The following is an 18,914-nucleotide window of genomic DNA, read 5'->3' as shown; positions in this document are numbered from 1 at the left end:
CACTTTGTGGCACTATAAGCCTGATGATTCTGTACTATGGTGTATAATGACGCAACATCTGCAGTGGCTATTAAGGATCTTCCTTCAAGCACGGGTACATCTTGTAAAAGTTGTAAAATGTGTTTGGTGTCTTTGAAATATGCTTTGGTTTGTTGTACAGCAGGTTGAATGAAGTTATCCAGATACTGTCCCATTCTGGACGTGAGAGACCATTTACTATAGGCCTACCCGGCGGGTTTGTTTTATCCTTATGCAATTTTGGTACGGTGTATATCACTGGTATTCTGCATGATTCTGGAATTAGGAATTCAGATTCCTTTTTATTTAAGATGTCTTCTTTATTCCCAAATGAATCAGTTTTTCCAATTCTTTCTTACATTGGCTTGTCGGATTACTAACCTGTGGATTGTACATAAAGTGATACTTCATTAAGATGTTTTGTTATTTTTCCATCTGATGTAAATGTGTTACTCAAAATTTATTTTTTAATGTTAATTTTACGTACATATTTCTGTATACGAATGTATGTCTCAAATTCAAATTTTTTACAGATGCATGTTTCAAACCTCTATCCAAGACGGCTAGTTCTTCAATAGTTAGGGGTTTACCAATCAGACTGAATACTCCCTCTCCAATTGCTCTTTTTCTTTTGGACTCGCATTCCCACTCTGCATCCCCTCTTTGTTCAGTGCTCCTTCTTGTCCTTTGCTCCTGGGGGCTTTGTCTCTGTGATTTGCATGAATCTTGTGGATATCTTCGTGGTGACCACCGATCCTCCTGGGGGTACTTCCTTGGTGTATGATCCCTCCTTTCCCTGTCTTAAAAATTATTCTGGGTGGGTTGTTGGTAATAATTATGTTGGTATTGTTGGTCAGAATTGTTATAGTTTCTAATAGGTTCAAATCTATTATGTGTTGGTTTTGGACTTTCTCTGTATCTGTATTGTTTATATTGCTAAGGAGCTATTCTATAGTCTCTCTGTATTGTTCCTGTTGATACGGGCCTCCTCTATTATCTCTGTATTGTTCTTGTTGTTGTGGGCCATCTCTATTATCCCTATAATTTCTCTCTGTATTATGCCAATTTTGATGTTTTTTTTTTTTTTAATTCTTTGAAAAGGTTTTTTATATTTAGGTGTTTGATGCCATATATTACCATTATCTCAATATCCATACTGTGTTGTGGGAGTTGCAACCTGGATTCTTCTATTATCCCATTCCCAGCCTTGTTGATTAAATGGTAAGGGATTGACTTCAGGTTGTTGAATCCTCACCTCTCTTTCTGGTGTTGAATACGTAAAGGCTGGTAATGGGTTCTTAACCACTTAGAAACTTGATCAGTTTTATAGTCTGCCACATCTCGTTGGAATTTTTTAATTTTTCTTTGTTGTGTCTCCAAATCCTTGGCCATTAAGCCCGGGTTCACACCAGTGCGGTGCGAATTCCAGCTACATTTTCTCTGTGAAGAGAAAAAGCAGCTGTTCAGCGGTGCTGCTCCGTTCTATCTCTGCATCAGCTAAGCAGGGAGAGGGGGGAGAGGAGGGGGAGGTGTAGTGAGAAGAAGGAAAGATTTCTTGTTCAGAACGGAATGCATCTGCGAATCAGATGCGTTCCCATAGAGGGTAATGTGCTTGTAATTCGCACCGCAATGCCCAGAAAACGCACTAGTTTTTTGTGCAATGCGCAGTGCGAATGCAACGCACATATGTAAAAAAAAAATACATTCATTTGAATGTATTTTAAAATGTGCTGCGAATTGGATGCAGTGTAATCCACATCTAATTTGCATAGGTGTAAACGGGGGCTGAATCTTTATTCAATTGGGCAGCAAGATGATTAAATTCCACTGATTCCTTGTGTGGTTCTAATTTGCTTTTTGTTTCTTCAATTTGTTGGTCAATAATCCTAATAAAATAATCCAATAATAAAATAATTATTTATTTGAAATAATTTGCTGCCAGGCATGGACACTGTGATCTTGTGTTCCTGCTAACCAGGAACATGGATCACAGTGTCCATGCAGTGAGCCCACCCGTCCCCGTCCCCCCACAGTAAGAAAGCACAATTAGGGAATGCACTTAACCCTTTGATAGCCCCTGATGTTAACCCCTTCCCTGCCAGTGTCCATTTATACAGTGTCGATGCATATTTTGTTAGCACTGATCACAGTAATAATGTCACTGGTTCCCAAAAAAGTGTCAAAAGTGTCAGGTGTCCGATCTGTCCGCTGCAATATCACAGTCCCACTAAAAATCGCTGATCACCACCATTATAAGTAAAAAAGAAATGCCATAAATATATTCCCTATTTTGTAGATACTATAACTTTTGCGCAAACCAATCAAGGTATGCTTATTGGGATTTTTTTTTACCAAAAACATGTAGAAGAATACATATTGGCTCAAATTGATGAAATTAGATTTTTTAAATTTATTGGATATGTTTTATAGCAGAAAGTAAAAACTCTTCCTTTCTATCTACTAAATAAAGGATGGAGGCCGCCATGTGTTTTATATAGTGTGTGTGTCAGGCCACGTGCATTACTGTATGCCAAATATTTGGGTGGAAGACACCCGTTTACACTGACCTGTCAAACCTAGCATACTTTATCAACTTCTGTTCATCGCCCTTATACTGGTCCATAACAGTGTTCAGCAATTTATTAGATTCATTCCCTATTTCCAATAGATCCCTATGCCATTATTTCCCTATGTTTTATCTTTGACCCATTATCCTTTTCAGACTACTTTTTTGTTTTCGCTGTCTCTGGGGTTGCGATGTACAGCAGCCCAAAACCCCCCCAACCTTTGGTGGGGCGGGGCTTGGCCTCCTGCTCATCGCCATCATGCTTCGACGCCGCAAACAGTGGTGTCATCGACGTTGACTTAACAACTTTTCCATCCTTAGCCACGCACGAGATGGGTGGAGATCCACTGCTGATGGCTCCTTCACATGCAGCTGGGAATCCCCTCCCCACCTCTCTTGTGCAGATTGGCCAATTAGGCATGCCATTGACGGCGCCCCTCCCTGGGAATGGGAGTATATAGTAGCCTTGGAGCAGCCAATGGTTCATTTGCTTGACTCAATCACAAGGAAGCACACACTGATCCCACACACACAAGTTACCTTTTTTTTTTTACCTGTTTTTTTTTCTTGGTTTTATTTCACATACACCCCCTCATGTAGTCCCCTTGTGGGAACACATAGACATTCTGCCACATTATCTTTACACTTTTACACATTTTAATTAATCCCTTTTTGACAAATTTTTTCTAGGAACACTATGCATTCTATGCATTAAGGTGAAAAAACACCTGTCAATGACCAGCCCTCAGCCTATTCCCACATAACACTATATATGTCTGGAAAGCACATTGCACTCTATGGTGATACCTGACGCCCCTTTGGAATTCTAACTATCCTCATTTAGGCATTTTTTTTAACAAGATAGCGAGACCTGTTTTCTTTCAGTCACCCCCTGCTTGTGTCCCGATGAAGCAAATGGCGAAACACGTTGATGCACAGGGGTTCACTATGGCTACATGGTACATTCCTTCAATTTGCATTGTGCAGCTTTCAATTTTTAACTCACTGTGCACAATTCTATTCTTATTGTGTTTTGGTTCTTTTGCTTTATTATATTATGTATAAATAAAATATATATTTTTAAAACACATTATCGTCCAGTATTGCCTCTAAAGTTCGACCCAGGGTCTTGTGCCTATTTTTTCTTTATATTCATTATTTACAGATGTGCCCATAGGAGTGTTTCTGCTTTAATTTAACAACATGCAGTAGAGGACTTTTGAACCTGAACTGTTCCTTCGGGATGAAGGTGCCCCCTTTAAGGAAAAGGTAAACTGGTACTAGAAAGGGACTCCTCATCAATATAGTCCTGAATGTACAAAAGAAACGTGCTCCCAAAAGAGGCCAAAGAGTCTCTAGGTCCAAAAGGCTGGTACCCACTGTTTGCTGGATAATGTGTAGCTGCCTACAGTATCAGTCAGTTTCTGTACTTGGATTTCCTGGATCCTTAGAAGAGCTCTCTGCAATCTTCAGGAGGCTAGGCCAGAGGTCTTCCATCCAAAGCAAAATCTGAGACCCCAAAAAGGTTTTTTTTTGAGCTGCAGGTGAACTCCCAGAGATGCCACAGCCCCACGGCTGAGTCTTACTCCTCCAGGATACAAGAGACCTCTACTCTGGCTTCCAGTCCATTTATACCCAATAATTTTACCAATACCATTACTCTCAGCCCCCTGATGGTCACTCGCCATACTAACCAGGGATTGGCTGAAGAAGCATCTGCAGGCCAGGTTCTGTTTTCTTCCACCCGTTATGTCCCAATGCTCTCTGGGAAAATAGGAGAAAGTAATTAAGCCTGTACCAATGGAACCCAGAACAGGCTTAACCAAACAGTTAATGCTCTCCCTGGCTACAGACAGGACAAAAACTAAACTTAAACATTAGTAGAGTACTGGGGCACTACATTTATAATTGTAAAACATGTTCCCATTGATCATGTTGCTGTTTGTTTATTAAAGGGCCTTACATACAGCCATATATCCTGTTCAAACAAATCCGAATGGAAGGATTTCTTGTGAGTCGCTGGGAGGACAGATATGAGGAAGCTAAAAAACAACTCCTGCAGTGGGTTTTAGAGGTAAGCCTATCTTGGAAAATAATACTCTGGGTATTATGAAAAACTTAGATTTCTCCCTACACGTAGTAAGGGACTCCAGGCTTTGTAAGTGATATGGGGAAAACAAACTTTCTGTTTACTTAGTATCTTAAAGTGGTTGTATACTCAAATTTTTAACTTTTACCTACAGGAAAGCCTATAATAAGGCTTACCTGTAGGTAAAAAAAATATCTCCTAAACCTGTACGGTTTAGGAGATATTCCCCTCGGTATGCGCCGCTGACTGCAGCGGCACATGCGCACAAGGGGATTCTCGGCCTGAAAATCCGGCAGTGGCCGGCCGGCCGGAATGAAATCTCCCGTGCGCATGCACGGGAGTGACGATATCGCGGCTCCGGCCACTCACAGCGCCGGCGCCGCGATACCCGGAAGAAACACCGAGGGAGCATGTCCGCTCCCTTGGCGTGGATCAGACCAAATGTCGGGGCTTCGTTCTAAGGTAAGTATTTCAAAATGAGCTAGTATGCGGTGCATACTAGCTCATTATGCCTTTTGCTTTGCAGGTTTTAAAAATAAAATAAAAAAATTGCGGGTTTACTACCGCTTTAATCATCTCTGTTTTGTGACCTGGATCACATAGGTGTTTTAGAACTTTGGGTGGGGTAAAGCCTTAATTCCTAGGTCCATATCTTACTAGGTAGCCAGACCTCATTATAGGTCTTGATTGTCTACAGGCCTTATACCCAAGCTATCTGCTATAAGAGCCTGCTGCTGGGTAAAAAGACTGCTGATAGAATACTAAAAAGGAAACATTATTGTCTATTTGTGTTAGTAAGGAACTGACCTGAGTTTAGTGGCTTGGATGAGCAGATGTTTAGTGTGTTTTATGCTATAGACTTGTTGTACAAAGCCCTCTTGTATTGAAACTGTGTTTGCTGCCTTGCTGAATAAAAATGCAGGGGGAAACCTCTTGAACTAATTATGGGCGTCACTGTCTGTCTCATGCATTGTTTACCACTGCCACTTCAAGTTGAGGGAACAAAGAGGTATACTTGGAATGATTTTGGGGGGGGGGGGGTTAAAGGATATGTGATAGGGGGCACTTTGAGAGGGGAGAGGACTTGTCTTAAGCCGCGTACACACGGGCGGACTGTCTGGCCAACTAAGTCCATCAGACAATCCGACGGACAGTCCGTCCTACTTTCGAATGAACGGACTTGACCACACACGGATGCAAAACAGTCCGCCGAAAGTTTGCGCGATGACGTGTACAGCACGTACGACGGGACTAGAAATAGGAAGTCCAATACACAGCAATGCAACCTTTCGCCGTGTAAATCCTTTCTGAGCATGCGCCATACTTAGTCCGTCCAACTAGCCTACTCACGAGCGGACTGTCCGCTGAAACCAAAGTCTGACGGACAATATTACGGAAATTCCGAAATACTTAGTCCGCCAGACTGCACGCTGAAAAAGTCCGCTGAAGCCCACACACGAGCGGACTGTCCGCTGAAATGTGTTTCGGCGGACTAAGTTGGCCAGACAGTCCGCCCGTGTGTACGCGGCTTTAGAAGGGGGGTTAGATATGAAATCCATCCCCCACCCAGCACAAAGCCTCTCCCCTCCCAAAGTGCCCCCTAGCAAATATCCTCTTCCTCCCCCAAATCAAAGAGATGCCATTTTGCCACAGAGGACGATTGTGGTGCCTGTAAAAGGTGTGGGTCCAATACTTAGGTGCCAAAACGAATGCCCCCCTGCCAGGCAAGTTGGTAGAGCCAGGGCTGGTTCACACCATGATTCACACAGGAGCATGCTGTACGATCCTGTGCTATTCACATGTGATCTGGGTGCAGTGCGATTTCAGCCCATTCATTTGAATGAGCTGGAATTGTGCCAGACCACACCAAAAGTAGTGCATGCGTTTGCAGCCTACATTTGGGGTGTCAATGAGCCCTACACTGTGCGATGCACACCCAATTCTTGCACTTTGTTTTATACTCCTGACTCTTACTATGTGTAGCACTAACCCCCGAAGGAGCTGCTGGTTTTATTCAGGCTTACCATTACGCCTCTTCCTCTTAGGGGGGTCCCATTGTAAAGTAGCCCAAATAATGATGAATCCAACACTTAGTCCTTATTTGAAGATTTATTTAGGGAAAACACAAGGGTATTAGTCAGATCCAGAGGACAAACGGCTCCACAGACTGGATCCAGCAATCACCGGATGGGCCGCTCTCACTTGACCTAGCAGTTGATGAGATGCTCAACAAAGTCTCTGCCACAGACTTTTCAATTGAACTTAGAAATCTTGAGAGTTTTAGAAGAACTAACATACAGTACCAGATTCTTTCAGCCGACCCGGCGATACTGTATGGCTATTGATCCAGGTTGCATCCTCCAACTGAGTTTCCAGGCTCCTCCAGAGACACCAGCCTTGCGCTCGGTCCTCCACTGGAGAAGTCCTCCCCTGGATCCTCCAGTTTTCTTGGCTTCTCCCTGCAGGCGAGACAGCACAGGACCACCCCTGGATCAGCTAGGCCCCAAGACATTCATGGGCCTACACTCTGTTGCAAAGCCTCAGGCCAGCCGGCCCCGGGGCGCAGAGCCGTGCGACACAGGCCCCAGGCCAGGAGGGCTTTGAGGTCAGGATAGCTGACTCCAAGACAGGGACCCGGAAACAGACCCACAAAAATGGTGTCGGTACCTTAAATACCCTCTCCCAGAATGCACAGCAGGGAATCCACACCCACTCGCTATTTCCGAGCAAAAAGTGGCATTCAATGCATTCAGCCTGCTGCATTTTCACACTTTCCGGCGGTGACAGCGACACCTACAGTTAAGTGGGAATCAGTGCAACCCAGCTGGACTGGTACAGAAACCAGAACTTTTATGCCACGTACACACGGTCGGAGAATCCGTCGGAATGCGTCTTATCGGACCGTGTCGTCAGATAATCCGACTGTGTGTGGTATACTGATTCCGTCCGAAACTCCGTCGGACCCAATTTTCCAACATGTTGGAAATATTTCCCGACCAACTGGGCCGGTCGGACATAACACGATCATGTGTAGAGAATTTTGATCGGACCAAGTGCTACGCATGCCCAGATCAAATTCCTACATCAAAGCTATTGGCTACTAGACTGAATGTAGTCCCATCGTAACGAAATGATGTCATCACGTTCTGAAAGATCGGATTTTTCGACAACTTAGTCCGACCGTGTGTATGCAACAGTTTCGGACACAATCCGTCAGACTAAATCTGACTAACAAAATCCGACGGATTTGGTTGGCAGAATCTCCGACCGTGTGTACAGGGGCTTAGAGAGCATTAGTCTGAGCCAAACTACAGCTTCAGACAATTAAATCTGAAAAAATAATAGTGTCTGCCCATCAGGAGCAGGGCGCTACATATGTATTACGCAATCCTGTCCTCTGCATTCTGTGAATAACACTCCTGTCCCCTGTGCACTATGTACTCCCCTGTGCTCTGCATTACACACTCCTGCACTACGTACTCAATACTGCCGCGCTATCAGCAAGTGGAAAGGAATTGGACACAGCTGATCACATGGTAAATGGCCACTATGATTGGCCCTTTAGCCTGATCTGTAAGGATGCAGCAATCACAGAGCGCACTATCCACGTGCGGCAAGGAGTGTGCGGGCAAGGTGATCACGGGAGGACGTCCATGGATGCCCTCCAGGCAAAGTAGGGCTGCACTGTAGTCCTCTTTCAGCTATAGTGTGGGCAGGAGCTGGTTAAAAGACCAAAGTCTAGCAAAGAAAATAAGTTTATTGTTGGGGTTTATATGATTTATATAATGGGTGCCTTTTGTTAAATAGCATAATATATTTTATAATCATTTTTAATTGTTGATTTAAATGTGACATAAATTGTTTACATTTTTTTTTTTTTTTGTCAGGGCAAATTGAAATATCATGAACACATCACCAATGGATTTGAGAACATGCCAGCAGGATTCATAGGAATGCTCAAGGGAGAGAACATTGGGAAAGCAATTATCAAAGTGTAGATTTTCACTTATGGAAAAGAAATACAAATGGTAGCTACTTTTGCTGCCCTTGGGCCATTCACTACAAAGCAGGAGCCCTGGCACTTCACTGGCTTCATGCTTTTTCTGGATTTATGACTCGCGTCACTTATAATTAAAGCAAGGATAAGGATGACATTCCTGAAAAATGTATATTTAAAAACAAATCAACAGTGACATCCACCTTATCTTCACTAAATTACCATAATTATTATTATTTTTTTTTTTTTTTAATTAAATATGCCTAAGCATTTATAATAAAGTAACCATCCATTAAAATATCTGTGTTGATCACATTTAATGTATCCGTTCAGCATTAGTATCTATTAAATGTGTATGTAGTTTACAAGATATGTTACTGGTTTGGTGGAAAAATGTTCTAATAAAGTACTAGTAATCACTATATAGTCATATGTAGCACTAACCCCCGAAGGAGCTGCTGGTTTATTTTTGGGCTTACCGTTACCTTCCGCCTCTTCTTACGACATGTCTAGGGAATGTCCCATGGTAGATGGCCCAGTAACTTGAGACTGACAATAGATCCAATGGATTGGATTTTTATTTGCAAACGTCAACCATTGAACAGTCTTTAACTTGGGATCAGAGGGTTGGAAAGGAAAGTTCAGGTACCCTCAATGTGAAAGTCTATAAACGTTAAGGAACTTGCTTACTTTGACTACATCCAGAGAATAGCCATACGCAGCTGGATGAGCACTCGGGTTGGACGGTCCCTCTCTCACAAGGCCTAGCAGCCAACAAGGTGTTTACTCAGGAACAAAGTCTTTTATCACCGATGTTGCAGAACACGTAGGAAACTAAGCTTTAGAACACTTGTAGGATACCTGGATCTTTCAACCAGCTTGGTGATATCCACAAGTCCGGATTCTCTCTCGGTTACTTCAGCCCTTCCAGGCTCTTGATAAGAAAACCAACCTCACTTGTGGTAATCTTCTAAAGAGTCCTCCCCTGGAATGCTTGAAGTATACTGGGTCTCTCCCAGACCGGAGACAGCACCCAACCACCTCAGAATCCTCCTTTAGTTTCCCTGCCTTGGGCTAGCCAGCCCAGAGGCATTAAAGTCAGGTGGATCTGCACCCCAGGCCATAGCCTTCCTGGGGGCTGGTCAGGAGGACCAGGACCAAGTACTTAACTCTTCATACTGGACCGGAACTCCGAACCACATGACGTCCGTGTCTTAAATACCCTCTCCCAGAGGGCACAGCGGGAGGGACACTCCCACTCACTTGACTCTGAAAGGGAATAATTCAAGGGCCTAACCAGACCATAGTTCCACGCCTGCCACCAGAGACAGTGCCCCCTGTGGCTAGGCTGAACATTTCACAGTCCAGTCAGACTGACACCGAAGCCAAATTTAGTCAAATAAGCCCAAACCAAACTGTGGTTTGGGGTAAAGCTTTAATTTTGAAAACATAGCGCATGCTCTTCAGGAGTCCGCCACTACACATTTATTCTATGAGAAGAAGCATGCTTAAAATTAACTGACTGTTTGAATGTGTACTGTGGACAGAACAGTAAAAATAAACTCTCTGGCCTGTGTGCAGTTTACATGGAGCTATACCCCCTATTCACCAATAATATAAACCAATGGTGGTCAATTTGGAAATATGCAAAAACATCCAAAAACGCATATCGGCCCCGCCCATCCCCAACATCACAGGTTGGATTTGACAGCTGTACTCTTTCTCATTGCGGCTATACCCTCGCTGGCTTGCCCGCAAAGCCCTGGCTGTGCTAGATATTAACACTGTTCACAAACTGCTGAATGTGCTGTTCAGCCGCACTCATTTGTTATCCATCTGATGCTTGCATTCTTACTTCGGCTCCTGTGTGGTTATGTTTCATCAATTGGTTGTGGTTTAACTATCTCCTGAACCTTGCACTCTGTACATAACACGTTCCTGAACCTTGTGCTCTGTACGTAACACATTCTTGAACCTTGCACTCTGTACATAATGCCCTCCTGAACTCCGTACATGACACACTCCTGAACCTTGACCTCTGTATGTAACACATTCCTGAACCCTTCCACACCTTGTGTAATGCACTCTTCCACAGTTTGTGCAAAACTATTTGTAATGGAAGCTTTTTAGTCTAATTTTTTTGTTAATGATTGTGCTTGGGTTTGTGTCCGCGAGGCTCTTGTTTGAGGCACAGCAATCAAAGCACATGTTATAGGTACCAGGTTTTGTTTAACCATGCCCCTTAAGCCCCTGCCACTGTTAAGCATTTGGTCTTACCCATTTATGGGCACTTCCTCCCTCGAGTGTCCCTCATTCTGAAGTTCAAAAGTTGGAAGGTATGTCCACCATCACAGGAGTGAGCGCTTTCTATGATTAAAACCCCCTCACATTTATATTATGGGTGTAGGTGTGATTATATATACCAAACCAGCTATATTCTACATAACAAAAGGATAGCTAATGACTCTTTGCTATGTTATTTTATGCAAGATCACCTTGGCTCACGAGGGCCAACCTAACTAAACATTTTAAAGGGTACATTGTTTACATAAAGTGATTGTAAACGATCACCAATTCAGTTTCAAATAGAAATGAAAGTCAAAAGATTTTTGTATAGAAATAAAAATACATTATAAATACTATTTTTTTTTTCTTTGAGATCAAATTCCCGCTGTTTTCAGCTGCATAAGAGCTGGGGGGAGGAGAAGCAGCAGCATACTGAACTTGCCAGTGAATGGATGTGCAGTGGGGGGCATGTCAGGACAAGTCTGATCATTGGAGGAGAGTACACTGAGTTCCCAGCATAGCTAGAGAATAAAGTTGGGCGAACGGTTCGGGCCAAGTAAAAGTTTGGCACAAACATCACCTGGTCACCTGCTCGGCAAACACCTGAATTTGCAGGGCGCTCACTGGGATGTTTTCAAGCTGAGCTCCCCACAATGCATTGCGTGCTTCACAGTGCATTCTAGTGCCCTAATCAGATGAAGAAATGCACCTGACCGCTGGTCAGGTGTAAGGATGGGCCAAACACCCCCCTGTTCGGTTCGCACCAGAACCTGCGAACAGACCTAAACTTCGTGTGAACTTTAGAACCCTATTAAAGTCTATGGGACTCGAACGTTCAAAATCTAAAGTGCTAATTTTAAAGGCTAATATTCAAGTTACTGTCTTAAAAAGTGTTTGGGGACCTGGGTCCTGCCCCAGGGGACATGGATCAATGCAAAAAAAAGTTTTAAAAACGGACGTTTTTTCAGGAGCAGTGATTTTAATAATGATTAAAGTGAAACAATAAAAGTGTAATATTCCTTTAAATTTCGTACCTGGGGGGTGTCTATAGTATGCCTGTGAAGGGGCGCATGTTTCCCGTGCTTAGAACTGTTCCTGCACAAAGTGTCATTTCTGCGGGAATAAAAGTCTTTTAAAATCACTTCAAATTGTCGGCTCCCGTAATACAGAGAACACTCATTGAGCGTTCTCTGTATTACGGAGCCGACAATTCATTCACTGATAAAAAAAAATAAAAAATCGTGGAGTTCCCCTAAATTCAATTACCAGGCCCTTCAGGTCTGGTATGGATATTAAGGGGAATCCCGCGTCAAAAAAAAAAATTGACGTGGGGGCCCCCCTAAAAATCCATACCATACCCTTTATCAGTGCACGCAACCTGGCAGGCCGCAGGAAAAGGGGGGGGGGACGAGAGCGCCCCCCCTCCTGAACCATACCAAGCCACATGCCCTCAACGTTGCTGACGTATGGGTAACCCCGCGCCCCTCTGATGTAACGGAAACCTTTTTTTTTTTTTTTTAATAAAGGAATTTTTCAAAAGTGTGTTTGTCTTATTTAACCATTTTTTACACTTGCTTTATGAAATGGTAGGGGTCATTTTGTACCCCATTACCATTTCAAACGGGGGGGCGGGATCTGGGGGTCCCCTTGTTAAAGGGGGCTTCCAGATTCTGATAAGCCCCCTGCCCGCAGACCCCCACAACCACCCGCCAGGGTTTTGGGGATGAGGCCCTTGTCCCCATCAATATGGGGACATGGTGCTTTGAGGGGTCACAGACCCCCAAAGCATCCTCCCAATGTTGAGGGCATGTGGCCTGGTACGGTTCAGGAGGGGGGCACTCTCGTCCCCCCCTCTTTTCCTGAGGCCTGCCAGGTTGCGTGCTCGGATAAAGGGTCTGGTATGGATTTTTAGGGGGACCCCCACGGCAATTTTTTTTTAAATTTGATGCGGGGTTCCCCTTAATATCCATAGCAGACCTGAAGGGTCTCGTATGGATATTTAGGGGGACCCCCACGTCAATTTTTTTTTATTTGACGCGGGGTTCCCATTAATATCCATACCAGACCTGAAGGGCCTGGTAATTGAATTTAGGGGAACCCCACGCTTTTTTTTTATATCAATGAATGAATTGTCGGCTCCGTAATACAGAGAACACTCATTGAGTGTTCTCTGTATTAGGGGAGCCGACAATTCAAAGTGATTTTAAAAGACTTTTTTACCTTGCGAAATGACACTTTGTGCAGGGACAGTTCTAAGCACGGGAAACATGCGCCCCTTCACAGGCATACTATAGACACCCCCCAGGTACGAAATTTAAAGGAATATTACACTTTTTAGGACAGTAACTTGCATATTAGCCTTTAAAATTAGCACTTTAGATTTCTCCCATAGACTTGTACAGGGTGTTCCGGCCTTTCGAATTTGCCGCAAACAGCCCAAATTGTTCACTGTTCGCTGAACAGGCAATGTTCGAGTCGAACATGAGTTCGACTCGAACTCGAAGCTCATCCCTAGTCAGGTGCATGGCTTTGCCCAATCAGGGCACTGTCAGAGCCCTGATTGGACAAAGTCATGATGACTTTGCCCAATCAGGGCTTAAAACTCATAAGCCGCGTACACACGGGCGGACTGTCTGGCCAACTAAGTCCGTCAGACAATCCGACGGACAGTCCGTCCTACTTTCGAATGAACGGACTTGACCACACACGGATGCAAAACAGTCCGCCGAAAGTTTGCGCGATGACGTGTACAGAACGTACGACGGGACTAGAAATAGGAAGTCCAATACACAGCAATGCAACCTTTCGCCGTGTAAATCCTTTCTGAGCATGCGCCATACTTAGTCCGTCCAACTAGCCTACTCACGAGCGGACTGTCCGCTGAAACCAAAGTCTGACGGACAATATTACGGAAATTCCAAAATACTTAGTCCGCCAGACTGCACGCTGAAAAAGTCCGCTGAAGCCCACACACGAGCGGACTGCCCAGTGAAATGTGTTTCGGCGGACTAAGTTGGCCAGACAGTCCGCCCGTGTGTACACGGCTATAGTCCCACCCCACACTATGAAAGGCTCCTTTCCAAAGGAAGCTTTTGCAGTGCATTGTTGGAGTGGAGCTAGAGCACAGTTTACTACTTGGGAGTTAGTGTGTTAAAGTGGTTGTAAACCCTCCGATACGACTTGTACTTTTTCAAATCTAGATAGCACAGGCAGCTGATCACTGCCTGTGAAAGTGTCCTCACTGTTATAATTTCCATAGCTTTCACCCTGCAAGCGTGGGTGACGTCAGGCGCGATTGCGCAGTAGGTTTATTATTTAACGGCCCACTGTGTGTGCTGTTTCTGTCCTCCCTCTGCATGCCGGTCATTATCATTCGTTAACTTCCTCTCTGAAAGGCACAGAGGGAAGTCTCGTGATACCGTCTTGCAAGTTATACAGCTTCAGCTATGGTTTAGCTTGGTTGCCGTAATAATGGCAATCGAAATAGAGGCTTGGTTTAGGCAATACGGCGCATGCGCTAGATTTGTATAGGTAAACCTAGTAAGGGCGGAAATGACGTCAATACTAGATTCATTAAACAGCAGTAGACATGGCGTTGCCGATGCCCGGAAGTGAAGAGATACAAAATATGATAAATTGTACTTTCCTGACTCGTTTTTTGCAAATTTTGCTGTGTTCAAAGTTGCAATAATATATAGTATATAAAACTGGAAAAAATTGTCCGGGGTTTACTTCCTCTTTAACTTATTGTGACTCTGAGTTTAGAGTGTCAGTATAGTGTGTCAGTATAGTGTAGTTTGTTATTATGGTCTGAGTATAGTGGGAGCATAATGTAGTATGAATATAATGTGGTATGTCAGTAGTAGTATAGTGTAGTGTGTTAATGTAGTGCAGTGTTTAACACAGCATTACATAACATTTAGTGCTGTATATCCTTTTATTTATTTTTTGGTTGCTGCATGTTTTTTTTTATCTCCTGCCTGCCCCCCCCCTTTTTTTTTTTAAATGGTAAGCCACATTTTTTCTGACTGTGTTGCTGGTGTTCCCCCCCCCCCCCCCTTTATTTTTTTCTTTTATAGTTTTTAAATTTCTGTCAACGTCAATTTAAAGTGCATCAAACCTCACTTTTCATTCAAAAAGTGCATCCAATCACACATCTCCCAGTTTCTATAAAATTTGGGTAATAAGTCCCCCCCCATCATGTCTTGGAGGGCAACAAGGAGGCAGACATTCCCATGGCACTATGAGGGGGCCAGCAGCGTCTGTGTCCACAGGCAAAGGTGGACGTGGTTCGTCCTCAGGCAGGGCACATTTGTCTCTGTTTAGTGATGAGGATAGAGGGGATGATGATGATGTCACTGACACAACTCGGGTGCTGGATAGGGCAGAGAAGTAAAGTGAGGGGGAGACACAACCCCAATGAGGCACGATGTCCTCCAGATTGTGGAGCTGTTATCTCCCTGTCCACTCCCTAAGGCTGGGTTCACACTGCTGCGGTGTACGAGATCGGATGTGATTCGCACTGCAGTGCAAATCACATGCGATCTCTGTGCGACTATCTGTATGGCTGAATTTGCATTGCATCCAGCCCAAACTCGTACAGGACCCTTTTTTTGGTCCACAGCAGAATCGGATTGCATGGGTGTTCACACCATGCGATCCGATTCCTGTCCGAGTTTGCAGATCGCACTGCGATATGCAAACTGATTTGGAGGTGTCATTAACTTTTCACTGACACTCCCAGCAGTTCGCATAGGGCAGTGTGAACTGCTGCTGGGAGGCATGCGATGTGGGAACCTGCAGTAGATTCGCAGCGTTCCCGCATCGCAGCAGTGTGAACCCAGCCTAAAGCTCAGCTGTGTGGATCTTTTTTAGAACATGTGCAGCTGATCACTATGTTGCAATTTGCAATATCTGCTGCAAGCAGATCAAGCGTGGCAAAAACACCAGCCATTTGGGTACACATGTTTGACAAGGCATTTAATCTCCCACCTGTTGACAAGAGCACCTGAAAGCCACACACAAGGGACACATTTCTTCTTTTTCTCATTCCTCACCTTTTATTTCTACCCCCCCCCCCCCCCCCGCTATAGCTCATGACCTCTCAGCAGCCTCCACTGACAGGGATGATAGTATAGCAATGGGTGTCACAGGTCTTTACAGAATGTCTGCCAGCAGTACACCACCAGCTGTAGAGTAAGGATGAGCACCAGCGTGTTCGCATACAGCACGTTCAGGAATTCGGCACTGCAGAGTGCTAATCACAGGCAGTGAGACATTGTCCTGATGCGCGGCTGCAGAGATCGGGAAATGTCTCACTGCCTGTGATTAGCGCAGCACACTGCGGACAGCCTAGCGGGCTCTGCACGTGCTGTATGTGAACACGCCAGAGCTCATCCTTACTGTAGAGTATAGCAGGCACATTTTTCTGCCCCAGCTGTTGTATCAGCAGGTTCCCAGTTGCCATTTCTTTGCACGTAAGGCCATTACAGATCTGTACCATCACGTGGAAGCCAATGTTTTGGCATTGTAGGGCAAGGCAGTCAGCAGCAAGGTCCACAGTACTGCTGACATGTGGTCTGGCAAGCATGGTTAGGGATGATATATTTTGTTCATAGCACACTAGGTAACTCTGCTTGCAACTAGGAAGGGTGCAAGACAGGGCTCAGCGCTGGAGCTTGTTTTCCTGACATGTCATGCTAGCGGTGATGATGCAGCTCCATCCCCTCCTCCTCCATGCCGTCCTCTGCTGCATTGTCCTATGAACCACCAGTACCCCCAATAAGTGTTCAGGGGGCTATTCAACGAGTCAGGCTAAAACATGCAATGCAGTGCTTCAGCTGGTCTGTCCATAGAACAGAGGCCACACTGGAGCAGAGATTCTTGCAGCTCTGCAGGGACAGGCCCAGAGGTGGTTCACGACACAGAAGCTTGAGCCAGGAATGTTAATGGCACTAACCTTGTGTCCGCACTTTGACAGAAAAAGTTGACACATGTACCATGCCTGGCACATGTCCTCAATTTGTTGGTGCAGCATTTCTTAACCACTTCACGCCCAAGGACATCATATGATGTCTTGGACTTTGAGTGGGGATATCTGAATAATTCCTGCAGTTACAGGGATCATTCAGATATCATCTTTTACAGACGGCGATTACCTTCACCGTAAGAACAATCATAGCGGCATGTCAGCTGCTTGACCTTTCTTACAGGTGGTGGGAGGGGATGTCCCCTTCACCCCACTCCGGTGTTTCTACAGGCTCACCCATGCGATCGGTGAGCTGGAGAAGAAATCTGTCTGTGGCGGAAGTTTGCCATAGAGATTTCCAGTGACCAGATGCTCCCTGGCAGTCTCCATGATCTTCAGAGGCCCGGGCAGTTGTAAATACTGCCATGTACTAGGCAGGAAAGGCCAAGGTAATTTTTTTATCTCAGCCTTTCCTGCCTAGAGGAGAGATGTGGGGTCTTATAGACCCCAGATCTCTCCATAACGGACCTGTCATGCCCTAATCCTATTACAAAGGATGTTTACATTCTTTGTAATAGGAATAAAAGTTATTAAAAAAAAAAATGCATTTAAGGGAAAGTGTAAAAATAAAATGTGAGATATCCCTGTGAACATGGTGGGGTATCCCTGTGAATGTTAGAGTGAGAGCAACAATTCTAGCCCAAGACCTCCTCTGTAACTCTAAACAAGTAACCTGTAAAAAATCTTGAAGGGTTTACTATGGAGATTTTTAAGTAACTGGATCGAATAGTCAGCCAGGCCAGAGTTCAATAACCAGATTGGGTAATCAGCCAGGCCAGAAGTTAGGGATCCAAGTGGAGCAACAGCAAGCAGGATAAGGAGCCAGAAGGGATGTCAGCAAGCCAATCTTTAAACATAACTGCAGGAGATGGTTTCTTGTGATGTGACCAAGGCGAAGGCAGAGATGAAGTGATCTGGACAGCTTTAAGTAGGCAGGACAGACGAGCATGATCAGGAATAGCTGGTAGAGAAAGATGAGATCTGGCAATTAGCCGACAGCTGAGCAGCCAGCCCAGAGAAGGAAGGGCTACGCTAGCCCTGACAGTACCCCTCCTCAATGACCACTATCCCTCGGAGGGTAACCGGGCTTGAGGGGAAAATGTCCATGGAACTCACGGAGGAGGACAGGAGCATGTACGTCCGAGGATGAAACCCAGGAGCGTTCCTCCAGACCGTACCCCTTCCAATGCACCAGGTACCCTATGTGCCCACGGAACCTACGGGAGTCAACAATGGATTGTACCTCATACTCCTCATGTTTCTCAACCTGAATAGGGGGAGGACATGGTACAGAGGTGATAAATCGGTTGCAGACCAACGGTTTCAATAAGGAGACATGAAACACATTAGAGATGCTCATATTAGAAGGAAGGTCTAATGCGTAAGCCACTGGGTTAATCCTGCGAAGGATACGGAAAGGCCCAATAAACCAAGTTGCAAACTTCAGTAAGTGAACACAAAGCCGGAGGTTGCGAGATGACTGCCAGACCCTGTTCCCAACCTGGTAGGAAGGCGCAGGCAGGCACCTGCGGTCAGCATGGAGTCTGTACCTATCATTAGCATGACGCAAAGGATTCTGGACTTGTACCCAAGTGGTCGAAGACCATGGAGATGCTCCTCTAACACAGAAATACTCTGCGGAACAAATGAGTCAGGCAACATGGAAGGTTGGAATCCATAGTTCGCCATAAATGGAGACAATCGGGAGGCAGAATTTAAGGCACTGTTGCGAGCAAACTCTGCCCATGGTAATAGGTCTGACCAGTTGTTATGGTGGTCAGAAATATAGCAATGTAGGAATTGCTACAAGGACTGATTGGCTCGCTCTCCAGCCCCATTAGACTACGGGTGATACCCAGAAGAAAAAGCAAGCTGGATTCCCAACTGTGCACAAAAGACTCGCCAGAACTGGGAGACAAACTGACTGCCA

General features: G+C 44.8%; 1 protein-coding gene across 1 annotated transcript in view; it reads left to right on the top strand.

Annotated features, from left to right (window-relative positions):
* Positions 1-8,914, top strand: part of LOC143974144 (prostaglandin reductase 1-like) — a 182,124-nt gene extending 173,210 nt beyond the window's left edge. The window contains exons 10-11 of the mRNA XM_077475258.1: positions 4,540-4,658; positions 8,561-8,914. Coding sequence (XP_077331384.1) covers positions 4,540-4,658; positions 8,561-8,671 — 230 coding nt within the window. The 3' untranslated portion in view covers positions 8,672-8,914. The remainder of the gene's footprint in view (positions 1-4,539; positions 4,659-8,560) is intronic.
* The last annotated feature ends 10,000 nt before the right edge of the window (positions 8,915-18,914 follow it).

The sequence above is a fragment of the Lithobates pipiens genome, unplaced genomic scaffold (assembly GCF_037356315.1).
Source record: "Lithobates pipiens isolate NorthernLeopardFrog02 unplaced genomic scaffold, aLitPip1_a1.2 Scaffold_13, whole genome shotgun sequence".
Classification (NCBI taxonomy): domain Eukaryota; kingdom Metazoa; phylum Chordata; class Amphibia; order Anura; family Ranidae; genus Lithobates; species Lithobates pipiens.
Note: the sequence above shows the minus strand (reverse complement) of the source record. Positions and strands in the feature narration are given on the sequence as shown.